The sequence below is a fragment of the Oncorhynchus nerka genome, linkage group LG4, assembly GCF_034236695.1.
Source record: "Oncorhynchus nerka isolate Pitt River linkage group LG4, Oner_Uvic_2.0, whole genome shotgun sequence".
Lineage (NCBI taxonomy): Eukaryota > Metazoa > Chordata > Actinopteri > Salmoniformes > Salmonidae > Oncorhynchus > Oncorhynchus nerka.
This window is the reverse complement of record NC_088399.1, coordinates 5580169-5593715: the sequence shown is the minus strand read 5'-3', so window position 1 is coordinate 5593715 and position 13547 is coordinate 5580169. Positions and strand designations below refer to the sequence as shown.

At 48.0% G+C, this 13547-nt stretch overlaps 1 protein-coding gene across 1 annotated transcript in view; it reads left to right on the top strand.

Moving 5' to 3' along the window:
* Window positions 1-13547, top strand: part of LOC135571363 (MOB kinase activator 3B-like) — a 43402-nt gene that overhangs the window by 10377 nt on the left and 19478 nt on the right. The window contains exon 2 of the mRNA XM_065017171.1: window positions 2237-2439. Within this exon, the coding sequence (XP_064873243.1) occupies window positions 2237-2439 (203 nt within the window). The remainder of the gene's footprint in view (window positions 1-2236; window positions 2440-13547) is intronic.

The following is a 13547-nucleotide window of genomic DNA, read 5'->3' as shown; positions in this document are numbered from 1 at the left end:
TGTCTGTGAGAGCCAGAAATCTTGCTTGTTTGTAGGTGACCAAATACTTATTTTTCACCATAATTCGCAAATAAATTAATAAAGAATCCTACAAGTCTGTCATAGTTGAAGTGTACCTATGATGAAAATTACAGGCCTCTCTCATCTTTTTAAGTGGGAGAATTTGCACAATTGGTGGCTGAAATACTTTTTAAATACTTTTTTGCCCCACTGTATCTGTAAGGTCCCTCAGTTCAGCAGTGAATTTCAAGCACAGATTCAACCTCAAAGACCAGGGAGGTTTTCCAATGCCTCACAAAGAAGGGCACCGATTGGTAGATGCGTAAAATAATAAAACTGACATGGAATATCCCTTTGAGCAACATGGTGAAGTTATTAATTACAGGTGTATCAATCAGTTCTCTTGGTAGGTCTCTGCTGTGTCGATAGGGTTCTGCTGTGTCGATAGGGTTCTGCTGTGTTGATAGGGTTCTGCTGTGTAGATAGGGTTCTGCTGTGTAGATAGGGTTCTGCTGTGTCGATAGGTCTCTGCTGTGTCGATAGGGTTCTGCTGTGTCGATAGGTCTCTGCTGTGTCAATAGGGTTCTGCTGTGACGATAGGGTTCTGCTGTGTCGATAGGGTTCTGCTGTGTAGATAGGGTTCTGCTGTGTCGATAGGGTTCTGCTGTGTAGATAGGGTTCTGCTGTGTCGATAGGTCTCTGCTGTGTCGATAGGGTTTTAGTTTTGGGCTAGCCAGTAGTCTACTCCTCCAGTGGGTTGTCAGTGTGATAATGTGTTGCCTCTCAGGTCACCGGTAGTTTTGGGCTAGCCAGTAGTCTACTCCTCCAGTGGGTTGTCAGTGTGATAATGTGTTGCCTCTCAGGTCACCGGTAGTTTTGGGCTAGCCAGTAGTCTAGTCCTCCAGTGGGTTGTCAGTGTGATAATGTGTTGCCTCTCAGGTCACCGGTAGTTTTGGGCTAGCCAGTAGTCTAGTCCTCCAGTGGGTTGTGATGTATATCTGCAGGCTGAACCTGTTATCCACGTTGGGATGGTCGACATTCACCCTGTGATTGGCTTGATGAAGTGGGCATTTTCCATCAACACAACACAGTTAGCCTAGCAGACAATGAAAGGTTACCGATAGCAACTAGATAAAGAGTAAGGTAAAACTTAAGAATCTGGTTCTGCCTGGCATTTAGATTGTCCTGTAATCTGATAGTGTGGATGTATTTATTTGACCTAACTTGTCCATGTATGTGTCCAATGCTGGGGGACAAATTAAACGTCCATGTTGCGAACAATAAAGTTTATTCAATTCAATTATAGCCTCCAACTCAGGATACAGGCTAGTGTGGTACTAGTAGAGAGGGATACATGGAAGTAGAGTGGACTGGCATGTCATTGGATCGCCTCTAAGGCGTCTGATGGTCTCCGTACTGTAGGTAGAAAGACATTTAGTTTCTGATTCCTTCTGCTAATCCTCTGCTCGACAATACCACGTCATGGACACATTCATGCATTTTTATAAACCGGGTAGTTTGGATACAGGATGCTGATTGGATTAAAACAGCATTCAGCCGTGTGTATTTGAGATTGGATATCATGAATGACCTTTTCACCTTCATAAAACGGCTACGTCGAGAACAGCTCTACATGCCCATGTAGAAAACAAGTGTTCAGAAGTGTGTTTGTCTCTGTCTCTCTCTCACACTTTTTATCTCTGTCTCTAACTCTCTTTCTCTCTCTCTCTCTCTCTCTCTCTCTGACCCTCTCTCTATCTCTGTCTTTCTCTCTCTGTCTCACTTGGTCTCTCTCTCTCTCACACTTTTTATCTCTCTCTCTAACTCTCTTTCTCTCGGTCTCTCTTATTCTCTCTCTCTGACTCGCCTTGTCTCTTTCTCTCTCTCTCTCTCTCTCTGACCCTCTCTCTATCTCTGTCTTTCTCTCTCTGTCTCGCTTTGTCTCTCTCTCTCACACACTTTTTATCTCTGTCTCTGACTCTCTCTCTCTGACTCTCTCTCTCTGTCTTTCTCTCTCTGTCTCGCTTTGTCTCTCTCTCTGACTCTCTCTCTCTGTCTTTCTCTCTCTGCCTCTCTCTGTCTTTCTCTCTGACTCTCTCTCTCTGACTCTCTCTCTGTCTCTCTCTCTGACTCTCTCTCTCTGTCTTTCTCTCTCTGCCTCTCTCTGTCTTTCTCTCTGACTCTCTCTCTCTGACTCTCTGTCTCTCTCTCTGTCTCTCTCTCTCACACCCCACAGGTATCCCCTTCCCCAAGAACTTCATCCAGATCTGTAAGAAGATCATCTGCCGTCTGTTCCGGGTGTTTGTCCACGTCTACATCCACCATTTTGACCGTATGATCCTGATGGGAGCTGAGGCCCATGTTAACACCTGCTATAAGCACTTCTACTACTTCAGCACAGAGCTCAACCTCATAGACCGCAAGGAGCTGGAGCCACTGGTGAGTCAAGACAGAGGCTTTGTCCCAAATGGCACCCTAGTCCCTATGTAGTGCACTACTTTAGACCAGAGCCCTATTCCCTACATAGTGCACTACTTTAGACCAGGGCCCTATTCCCTACATAGTACACTACTTTAGACCAGGGCCCTATAGAACCCTATTCCCTATATAGAGCACTACTATAGACCAGACCCTTATTCCCTATATAGTGCACTACTATAGACCAGACCCCTATTCCCTATATAGTGCACTACTATAGACCAGACGTTTATTCCTATATAGCGCACTACTATAGACCAGACCCCTATTCCCTATATAGTGCACTATTATAGACCAGACCCCTATTCCCTATATAGTGCACTACTTTAGACCAGAGCCCTATACCCTATATAGTGCACTACTTTAGACCAGAGACCTATTCCCTATATAGTGCACTACTTTAGACCAGAGCCCTATTCCTATATAGTGCACTACTTTCGACCAGAGACCTATTCCCTATATAGAGCACTACTATAGACTACACCCCTATTCCCTATATAGCGCACTACTTTAGACCAGAGCCCTATTCCCTATATAGAGCACTACTTTAGACCAGAGCCCTATACCCTATAGTGCACTACTTTAGACCAGAGACCTATTCCCTATATAGTGCACTACTTTAGACCAGAGCCCTATTCCCTATATAGTGCACTACTTTCGACCAGAGCCCTATTCCCTATATAGTGCACTACTTTAGACCAGAGCCCTATTCCGTATATAGAGCACTACTATAGACCAGACCCCTATTCCCTATATAGTGCACTACTATAGACCAGACCCCTATTCCCTATATAGTGCACTACTTTAGACCAGAGCCCTATTCCCTATATAGTGCACTACTTTAGACCAGAGCCCTATTCCCTATATAGTGCACTACTATAGACCAGAGCCCTATTCCCTATATAGTGCACTACTTTAGACCAGTAGGAGTACAAGTTAAACAACTCAATCCTCTCAGAAAGACACACGTGACGAGGTGTTTATTAAAATGCTCTGGTCACCCGGTAGTCATCTACTATGTCACCCGGTAGTCATCTACTATGTCACCCGGTAGTCATCTACTATGTCACCCGGTAGTCATCTACTATGTCACCCGGTAGTCATCTACTATGTCACCCGGTAGTCATCTACTATGTCACCCGGTAGTCATCTACTATGTCGGCGGGTAGCTAGCGGTTAAGAGCATTGGGCCAGGAACCGAGCACCTTTTAATGCTCCTGTAAGTCGCTCCTGGTAAGATGACTCAAATGTAAATGTTCTATACTGACTGGACTGGTGTGACCTACGGGTTAGAGGAAGTCGGTAGTGACCTACGGGTTAGAGGGAAGTCGGTAGTGACCTGCGGGTTAGAGGAAGTCGGTAGTGACCTACGGGTTAGAGGAAGTCGGTAGTGACCTACGGGTTAGAGGGAAGTCGGTAGTGACCTACGGGTTAGAGGAAGTCGGTAGTGACCTACGGGTTAGAGGAAGTCGGTAGTGACCTACGGGTTAGAGGGAAGTCGGTAGTGACCTACGGGTTAGAGGGAAGTCGGTGTGACCTACAGGTTAGAGGGAAGTCGGTAGTGACCTACGGGTTAGAGGGAAGTCGGTAGTGACCTACGGGTTAGAGGGAAGTCGGTAGTGACCTACGGGTTAGAGGAAGTCGGTAGTGACCTACGGGTTAGAGGAAGTCGGTAGTGACCTACGGGTTAGAGGGAAGTCGGTGTGACCTACGGGTTAGAGGAAGTCGGTGTGACCTACGGGTTAGAGGAAGTCGGTAGTGACCTACGGGTTAGAGGGAAGTCGGTGTGACCTACGGGTTAGAGGGAAGTCGGTGTGACCTACAGGTTAGAGGAAGTCGGTAGTGACCTACGGGTTAGAGGAAGTCGGTGTGACCTACGGGTTAGAGGGGAAGTCGGTAGTGACCTACGGGTTAGAGGAAGTCGGTAGTGACCTACGGGTTAGAGGGAAGTCGGTGTGACCTACGGGTTAGAGGGAAGTCGGTGTGACCTACGGGTTAGAGGGAAGTCGGTAGTGACCTACGGGTTAGAGGGAAGTCGGTAGTGACCTACGGGTTAGAGGGAAGTCGGTGTGACCTACGGGTTAGAGGGAAGTCGGTAGTGACCTACGGGTTAGAGGGAAGTCGGTGTGACCTACGGGTTAGAGGGAAGTCGGTAGTGACCTACGGGTTAGAGGGAAGTCGGTAGTGACCTACGGGTTAGAGGGAAGTCGGTGTGACCTACGGGTTAGAGGAAGTCGGTAGTGACCTACGGGTTAGAGGAAGTCGGTAGTGACCTACGGGTTAGAGGGAAGTCGGTAGTGACCTACGGGTTAGAGGAAGTCGGTGTGACCTACGGGTTAGAGGGAAGTCGGTAGTGACCTACGGGTTAGAGGAAGTCGGTAGTGACCTACGGGTTAGAGGGAAGTCGGTGTGACCTACGGGTTAGAGGAAGTGGCGGATCAGAGAACATTAAGAGATCAGTGGTCAGCGCAGCCACCTCCGGATCACATATATCTGTTGTCTGTGGACTCTCCCTTCCACTGTAATAAAAACCACAATACAAAAGAGGAGTAGAGATCCGTTCCTTTTTTAAAATGTCTACTAAACCCCTCTCTCCTGGTCTAATAAACCACTCTCTCCTGGTCTACTAAACCCCTCTCTCCTGGTCTACTAAACCCCTCTCTCCTGGTCTACTAAACCCCTCTCTCTGGTCTAATAAACCCCTCTCTCCTGGTCTACTAAACCCCACTCTCATGGTCTACTAAACCCCTCTCTCTGGTCTAATAAACCCCTCTCTCCTGGTCTAATAAACCCCTCTCTCTCTACTAAACCCCTCTCCTGGTCTACTAAACCCCTCTCTCTGGTCTACCCCTCTCTCCTGGTCTACTAAACCCTCTCTCCTTGTCTACTAAAACCCTCTCTCTGCCCCTCTCTCTGGTCTAATAAACCCCTCTCTCCTGGTCTAATAAACCCCTCTCTCCTGGTCTAATAAACCCCTCTCTCCTGGTCTAATAAACCCTCTCTAATAAACCCCTCTCTCCTGGTCTAATAAACCCTCTCTCCTGGTCTAATAAACCCCTCTCTCCTGGTCTACTAAACCCCTCTCTCTGGTCTAATAAACCCCTCTCTCTCCTGGTCTAATAAACCCCTCTCTCCTGGTCTAATAAACCCCTCTCTCCTGGTCTAATAAACCCCTCTCTCCCGGTCTACTAAACCCCTCTCTCCTGGTCTAATAAACCCCTCTCTCCTGGTCTACTAAACCCCTCTCTCCTGGTCTACTAAACCCCTCTCTCCTGGTCTAATAAACCCCTCTCTCCTGGTCTACTAAACCCCTCTCTCTGGTCTACTAAACCCCTCTCTCCTGGTCTACTAAACCCCTCTCTCCTGGTCTAATAAACCCCTCTCTCCTGGTCTACTAAACCCCTCTCTCTGGTCTACTAAACCCATCTCTCCTGGTCTACTAAACCCCTCTCTCCTGGTCTAATAAACCCCTCTCTCTTGGTCTACTAAACCCCTCTCTCTGGTCTACTAAACCCCTCTCTCTGGTCTACTAAACCCCTCTCTCCTGGTCTAATAAACCCCTCTCTCCTGGTCTACTAAACCACTCTCTCCTGGTCTAATAAACCCCTCTCTCTGGTCTACTAAACCCCTCTCTCCTGGTCTACTAAACCACTCTCTCTGGTCTACTAAACCCCTCTCTCCTGGTCTAATAAACCCCTCTCTCCTGGTCTAATAAACCCCTCTCTCCTGGTCTAATAAACCCCTCTCTCCCGGTCTAATAAACCCCTCTCTCCTGGTCTAATAAACCCCTCTCTCCTGGTCTAATAAACCCCTCTCTCCCAGTCTAATAAACCCCTCTCTCCCGGTCTACTAAACCCCTCTCTCTGGTCTAATAAACCCCTCTCTCTGGTCTACTAAACCCCTCTCTCTGGTCTACTAAACCCCTCTCTCCTGGTCTAATAAACCCCTCTCTCCTGGTCTACTAAACCCCTCTCTCCTGGTCTACTAAACCCCTCTCTCCTGGTCTAATAAACCCCTCTCTCCTGGTCTACTAAACCCCTCTCTCCTGGTCTACTAAACCCCTCTCTCCTGGTCTACTAAACCCATCTCTCCTGGTCTAATAAACCCCTCTTTCCTGGTATACTAAATCCCTCTCTCCTGGTCTAATAAACCCCTCTCTCCTGGTCTACTAAACCACTCTCTCCTGGTCTAATAAACCCCTCTCTCCTGGTCTACTAAACCCCTCTCTCCTGGTCTACTAAACCACTCTCTCCTGGTCTACTAAACCCCTCTCTCCTGGTCTACTAAACCCCTCTCTCCTGGTCTAATAAACCCCTCTCTCCTGGTCTACTAAACCCCACTCTCATGGTCTACTAAACCCCTCTCTCTGGTCTAATAAACCACTCTCTCCTGGTCTACTAAACCCCTCTCTCTGGTCTACTAAACCCCTCTCTCCTGGTCTACTAAGCCCCTCTCTCCTGGTCTAATAAACCCCTCTCCCTGGTCTACTAAACCCCACTCTCATGGTCTACTAAACCCCTCTCTCCTGGTCTAATAAACCCCTCTCTCTGGTCTAATAAACCCCTCTCTCCTGGTCTACTAAACCCCTCTCTCCTGGTCTACTAAACCCCTCTCTCCTTGTCTACTAAACCCCTCTCTCCTGGTCTAATAAACCCCTCTCTCCTGGTCTACTAAACCCCTCTCTCCTTGTCTACTAAAACCCTCTCTCCTGGTCTACTAAACCCCTCTCTCCTGGTCTACTAAACCCGTCTCTCCTGGTCTACTAAACCCGTCTCTCCTGGTCTAATAAACCCCTCTCTGGTCTAATAAACCCCTCTCTCCTGGTCCCCTAATAAACCCCTCTCTCCTGGTCTAATAAACCCCTCTCTCCTGGTCTACTAAACCCCTCTCTAATAAACCCTCTCTCTGGTCTACTAAACCCCTCTCTCCTGGTCTAATAAACCCCTCTCTGGTCTAATAAACCCCTCTCCTGGTCTCCCCTCTCTCCCGGTCTATTAAACCCCTCTCTCTGGTCTAATAAACCCCTCTCTCCTGGTCTAATAAACCCCTCTCTCCCGGTCTAATAAACCCCTCCTCTCTGAATAAACCCCTCTCTCCTGGTCTAATAAACCCCTCTCTCCTGGTCTAATAAACCCCTCTCTCCTGGTCTAATAAACCCCTCTCTCTCTGGTCTATAAACCCCACTCTAATAAACCCCTCTCTCCTGGTCTACTAAACCCCTCTCTCCTGGTCTAATAAACCCCTCTCTCTCCTGGTCTAATAAACCCCTCTCTCCTGGTCTAATAAACCCCTCTCTCTGGTCTAATAAACCCCTCTCTCCCGGTCTAATAAACCCCTCTCTCCTGGTCTAATAAACCCTCTCCTGGTCTAATAAACCCCTCTCTCCCGGTCTAATAAACCCCTCTCTCCCGGTCTACTAAACCCCTCTCTCCTGGTCTAATAAACCCCTCTCTCCTGGTCTACTAAACCCCTCTCTCCTGGTCTACTAAACCCCTCTCTCCTGGTCTACTAAACCCCTCTCTCCTGGTCTACTAAGCCCTCTCTCCTGGTCTACTAAGCCCCTCTCTCCTGGTCTACTAAACCCCTCTCTCCTGGTCTAATAAACCCCTCTCTCTGGTCTAATAAACCCCTCTCTCCTGGTCTACTAAACCCATCTCCTGGTCTACTAAACCCTCTCTCCTGGTCTAATAAACCCCTCTCTCTTGGTCTACTAAACCCCTCTCTCCTGGTCTACTAAACCCCTCTCTCTGGTCTACTAAACCCCCCTCTCTCCTGGTCTAATAAACCCCTCTCTCCTGGTCTACTAAACCACTCTCTCCTGGTCTAATAAACCCCTCTCTCCTGGTCTACTAAACCCCTCTCTCTGGTCTACTAAACCACTCTCTCCTGGTCTACTAAACCCCTCTCTCCTGGTCTAATAAACCCCTCTCTCCTGGTCTAATAAACCCCTCTCTCCTGGTCTAATAAACCCCTCTCTCCCAGTCTAATAAACCCCTCTCTCCTGGTCTAATAAACCCCTCTCTCTGGTCTAATAAACCCCTCTCTCCCAGTCTAATAAACCCCTCTCTCCCGGTCTACTAAACCCCTCTCTCCCTAATAAACCCCTCTCTCCTGGTCTACTAAACCCCTCTCTCCTGGTCTACTAAACCCCTCTCTCCTGGTCTAATAAACCCCTCTCTCTGGTCTACTAAACCCCTCTCTCCTGGTCTACTAAACCCCTCTCTCCTGGTCTAATAAACCCCTCTCTCCTGGTCTACTAAACCCCTCTCTCCTGGTCTACTAAACCCCTCTCTCCTGGTCTACTAAACCCATCTCTCCTGGTCTAATAAACCCCTCTTTCCTGGTATACTAAATCCCTCTCTCCTGGTCTAATAAACCCCTCTCTCTGGTCTCCCACTCTCTCCTGGTCTAATAAACCCCTCTCTCTGGTCTACTAAACCCCTCTCCTGGTCTACTAAACCCTCTCTCCTGGTCTACTAAACCCCTCTCTCCTGGTCTACTAAACCCCTCTCTCCTGGTCTAATAAACCCCTCTCTCTGGTCTAATAATACCTACTAAACCCCTCTCTCTGGTCTACTAAACCCCTCTCTCCTGGTCTAAAACCCCTCTCTCCTGGTCTAATAAACCCCTCTCCCTGGTCTACTAAACCCCACCTCTCTGGTCTACTAAGCCCCTCTCTGGTCTAATAAACCCCTCTCTCCTGGTCTAATAAACCCCTCTCTCCTGGTCTACTAAACCCCTCTCTCCTGGTCTACTAAACCCCTCTCTCCTTGTCTACTAAACCCCTCTCTCCTGGTCTAATAAACCCCCTCTCTCTGGTCTCTAAACCCCTCTCTCCTTGTCTACTAAAACCCTCTCTCCTGGTCTACTAAACCCCTCTCTCCTGGTCTGGTCTCTCCTGGTCTACTAAACCCGTCTCTCCTGGTCTAATAAACCCCTCTCTCCTGGTCTAATAAACCCCTCTCTCCTGGTCTAATAAACCCCTCTCTCCTGGTCTAATAAACCCCTCTCTCCTGGTCTAATAAACCCCTCTCTCCTGGTCTACTAAACCCCACTCTCTAATAAACCCCTCTCTCCTGGTCTACTAAACCCCTCTCTCCTGGTCTAATAAACCCCTCTCTCCTGGTCTAATAAACCCCTCTCTCCTGGTCTAATAAACCCCTCTCTCCTGGTCTAATAAACCCCTCTCTCCCGGTCTAATAAACCCCTCTCTCCTGGTCTAATAAACCCCTCTCTCCTGGTCTAATAAACCCTCTCTCCGGTCTGGTCTCTCCCGGTCTACTAAACCCCTCTCTCCTGGTCTACTAAACCCCTCTCTCCCTACTAAACCCCTCTCTCCTGGTCTACTAAGCCCCTCTCTCCTGGTCTAATAAACCCCTCTCTCTGGTCTAATAAACCCCTCTCTCCTGGTCTACTAAACCCCTCTCTCCTGGTCTACTAAACCCCTCTCTCCTGGTCTAATAAACCCCTCTCTCCTGGTCTACTAAACCACTCTCTCCTGGTCTAATAAACCCCTCTCTCCTGGTCTACTAAACCCTCTCTCCTGGTCTACTAAACCCCTCTCTCCTGGTCTACTAAACCCCTCTCTCCTGGTCTAATAAACCCCTCTCTCCTGGTCTAATAAACCCCTCTCTCCTGGTCTAATAAACCCCTCTCTCCCGGTCTAATAAACCCCTCTCTCCTGGTCTAATAAACCCCTCTCTCCTGGTCTAATAAACCCCTCTCTCCCAGTCTAATAAGCCCCTCTCTCTGGTCTACTAAACCCCTCTCTCTGGTCTACTAAACCCCTCTCTCTGGTCTAAGGAACCCCTCTCTCCTGGTCTACTAAACCCCTCTCTCCTGGTCTAATAAACCCCTCTCTCCTGGTCTACTAAACCCCTCTCTCCTGGTCTACTAAATCCCTCTCTCCTGGTCTAATAAACCCCTCTCTCTGGTCTACTAAACCCCTCTCTCCTGGTCTAAAAATGGTCTACTCTCTCTCTGGTAAAAATCCCTCTCTCCTGGTCTAATAAGTCTCTCTGGTCTACTAAACCACTCTCTCCTGGTCTAATAAACCCCTCTCTCCTGGTCTACTAAACCCCTCTCTCCTGGTCTACTAAACCCCTCTCTCCTGGTCTACTAAACCACTCTCTCCTGGTCTACTAATAAACCCCTCTCTCTCTGGTCTAATAAACCCCTCTCTCCTGGTCTACTAAACCCTCTCTCCTGGTCTGCTAAACCCTCTCTCCTGGTCTAATAAACCCCTCTCTCCTGGTCTAATAAACCCCTCTCTCCTGGTCTACTAAACCCCTCTCTCCTGGTCTAATAAACCCCTCTCTCCTGGTCTACTAAACCCCTCTCTCCTGGTCTAATAAACCCCTCTCTCCTGGTCTACTAAACCACTCTCTCCTGGTCTAATAAACCCCTCTCTCCTGGTCTACTAAACCACTCTCTCCTGGTCTAATAAATCCTACCCTACCTCTTCTTTTGCGTTCTTGCTTTTTCCACATTTCAGAATGAAAACGCCTTCGGTGATCATGAATAATGACTAAAGGAGCTGTTATTTGCACACAGAGAGAGACGTTCTTCTCAGTCCTGCTGCCTAAAACTCCTTTAACTCAAATCCCTTTTGACTTAAATGTGAATATAAAACAGGCTTACAAGTGAGTTCCTGTAAACAGAACACAAGCAGACAATGAACACTGGATAAGGGGGTGGGAGAGGGACGGGAGAGGTGAGAGAGCGAGAAAATAAAAATAATTGAACAAAACCTAGCTAAAAAGCAAATAAACAATGGCTTCTTTCTCTTGACTATCATAAGAGATCCCCATGACCAAGGCAGGAGATTGACAAACACCCACGCAGATATGAAACAGCCCAGAGAGAGAGAGAGAGAGAGAGAGAAGCCTGTGAAAGTCTGGAAGGAATCTGAGGCTGAGCTGATCAGTTCAAGCAACATTGTGCTAATATATATTATTATTATATATTATATATATATATTTTTGATTAAAATAGCTGTTTGTTTCTTTTTGTTTGTTTGTTTTAAATATGGAACTTGAAAATGCACTTGCCTGGTCAGTTGTCCTTTACCAAACATTATTCAGTGCAATAATAATTATATTCAATTATGTCCATTTACTTGTCCCCTGTCCTGTATGTGAATCATTCTCATTTGGTCTCAAGGCCCTCTCAGGAGAGAGGGAACGAGAGGTGGGGATAATTATTTTGTTAATAGGCAACAGAGCATGTAATGTACACAGGGAGAGAAAATAGGTAGGGTATGGGGAGGAGAGAGATAGAAGGTTAGGGTATGAGGGGAGGAGAGAGAGAGAGAAGAGTTAGGGTATGAGGAGGAGAGAGAGAGAAGAGGATTAGGGGTATGAGGAGGAGAGAGAGAGAGAAGAGGAGTTAGGGTATGAGGAGGAGAGAGAAAGAGGTAGAGGTATGAGGAGGAGAGAGAGAGAGAAGAAGGTAGGGTATGAGGAGGGGAGAGAGAGAGAGAAGAGGGTATGAGGTATGAGGAGGAGAGAGAGAGAGAGAGAGAAGGTAGGGTATGAGGAGGAGAGAGAGAGAAGAGGAGGGTATGAGGAGGAGAGAGAGGAAGAGAAAGGTAGGGTATGAGGAAGAGAGAGAGAGAAGGTAGGTATGAGGAGGAGAGAGAGAAGAGAGGGTATGAGGAAGAGAGAAGAGAAGAGGTAGGGTATGAGGAAGAGGAGAGAGAGAGAAGAGGAGTGGAGGGTATGAGGAGGATGGAGAGAGAGAAGAGGAATGTAGGGTATGAGGAGGAGAGAGAGAGAGAAGAGGTAGGTATGAGGAGGATGGAGAGAGAGAAGAGGTAGGGTATGAGGAGGAGGAGAAGAGAGAAGAGGTAGGGGTATGAGGAGGAGAGAGAGAGAGAGAGGTATGAGGAGGATGAGAGAGAGAAGGTAGGGTATGAGGAGAGAGAGAGAGAGAGAGAAGAGAAGGTAGAGTATGAGGAGGAGGAGAGATGAGGAGGATGGAGAAGAGGAGAAGAGTATGAGGAGGATGAGGAGGGAGAGAGAGAAGAGGTAGAGTATGAGGGAAGAGAGATGAGGAGGAAGAGTAGAGTATGAGGAGGAGAGAGAGAAGAGAGAGAAGAGGGTATGAGGAGGAGAAGAGAGAGGTAGAATGAGGAGGATGGAAGAAAGAGGTAGGAGAGGAGAGAAGAAGAGTAGGGTATGAGGAGGAGAGAGAGAGAGAGATGGAGAGAGAGAGAGAAAGAGGTAGGGTATGAGGAGGAGGAGAGAAGAGAAAGGTATAGAGAGAGAAGAGGTAGAGTATGAGGAGGATGGAGGAGAAGAAGAGGAGAGAGAGAGGTAAGTATGAGGAGGAGAGAGAGAGAAGAGGTAGGGTATGAGGAGGAGAGAGAGAAGAGAAGAGAGAGAAGGGTAGGGTATGAGGAGGAGAGAGAAGAGAGATGAGGAGGTAGAGGTATGAGGAGGAGGAGAGAGAGAAGAGGTAGGGTATGAGGAGGAGAGAGAGAGAAGAGGTAGGGTATGAGGAGGAGAGAGAGAAAGAGGTAGGGTATGAGGAGGAGAGAGAGAAGAGAAAGGTAGGAGTATGAGGAGGAGAGAGAGAGAGAGGTAGGGGAAGAGATGAGGAGGAGAAGAGAGAGAAGAGGAGGGTATGAGGAGGAGAGAGAGAAGAGGAGGAGAGAGAGAGGTAAGAGTAGAGGAGGATGTAGAGAGAGGAGAAGAGGAAGAGAGAGAGAGGTAAGAGGAGGAGAGAGAGAGAGGTAGAGGTAGAGGAGGAGAGAGAGAAGAGGTATGAGGAGGATGAGAGAGAGAAGTAGGTATGAGGAGGAGAGAGAGAGAAGAGGTAGGGTATGAGGAGGAGAGAGAAGAAGGTAGGGTATGAGGAGGAGAGAGAGAGAAGAGGTAGGGTAGAGAGAAGAGGAGGATGGAGAGAGAGAAGAGGTAGGGTATGAGGAGGAGAGAGAGAAGAAAAAGGTAGAGGCAGGAAGAAGAGGTAGGGTATGAGGAGGATGGAGAGAGAGAAGAGGTAGGTATGAGGAGAGAGAAGGAGAAGAGGTAGGGTATGAGGAGGATGGAGAGAGAAGAGGTAGGGCA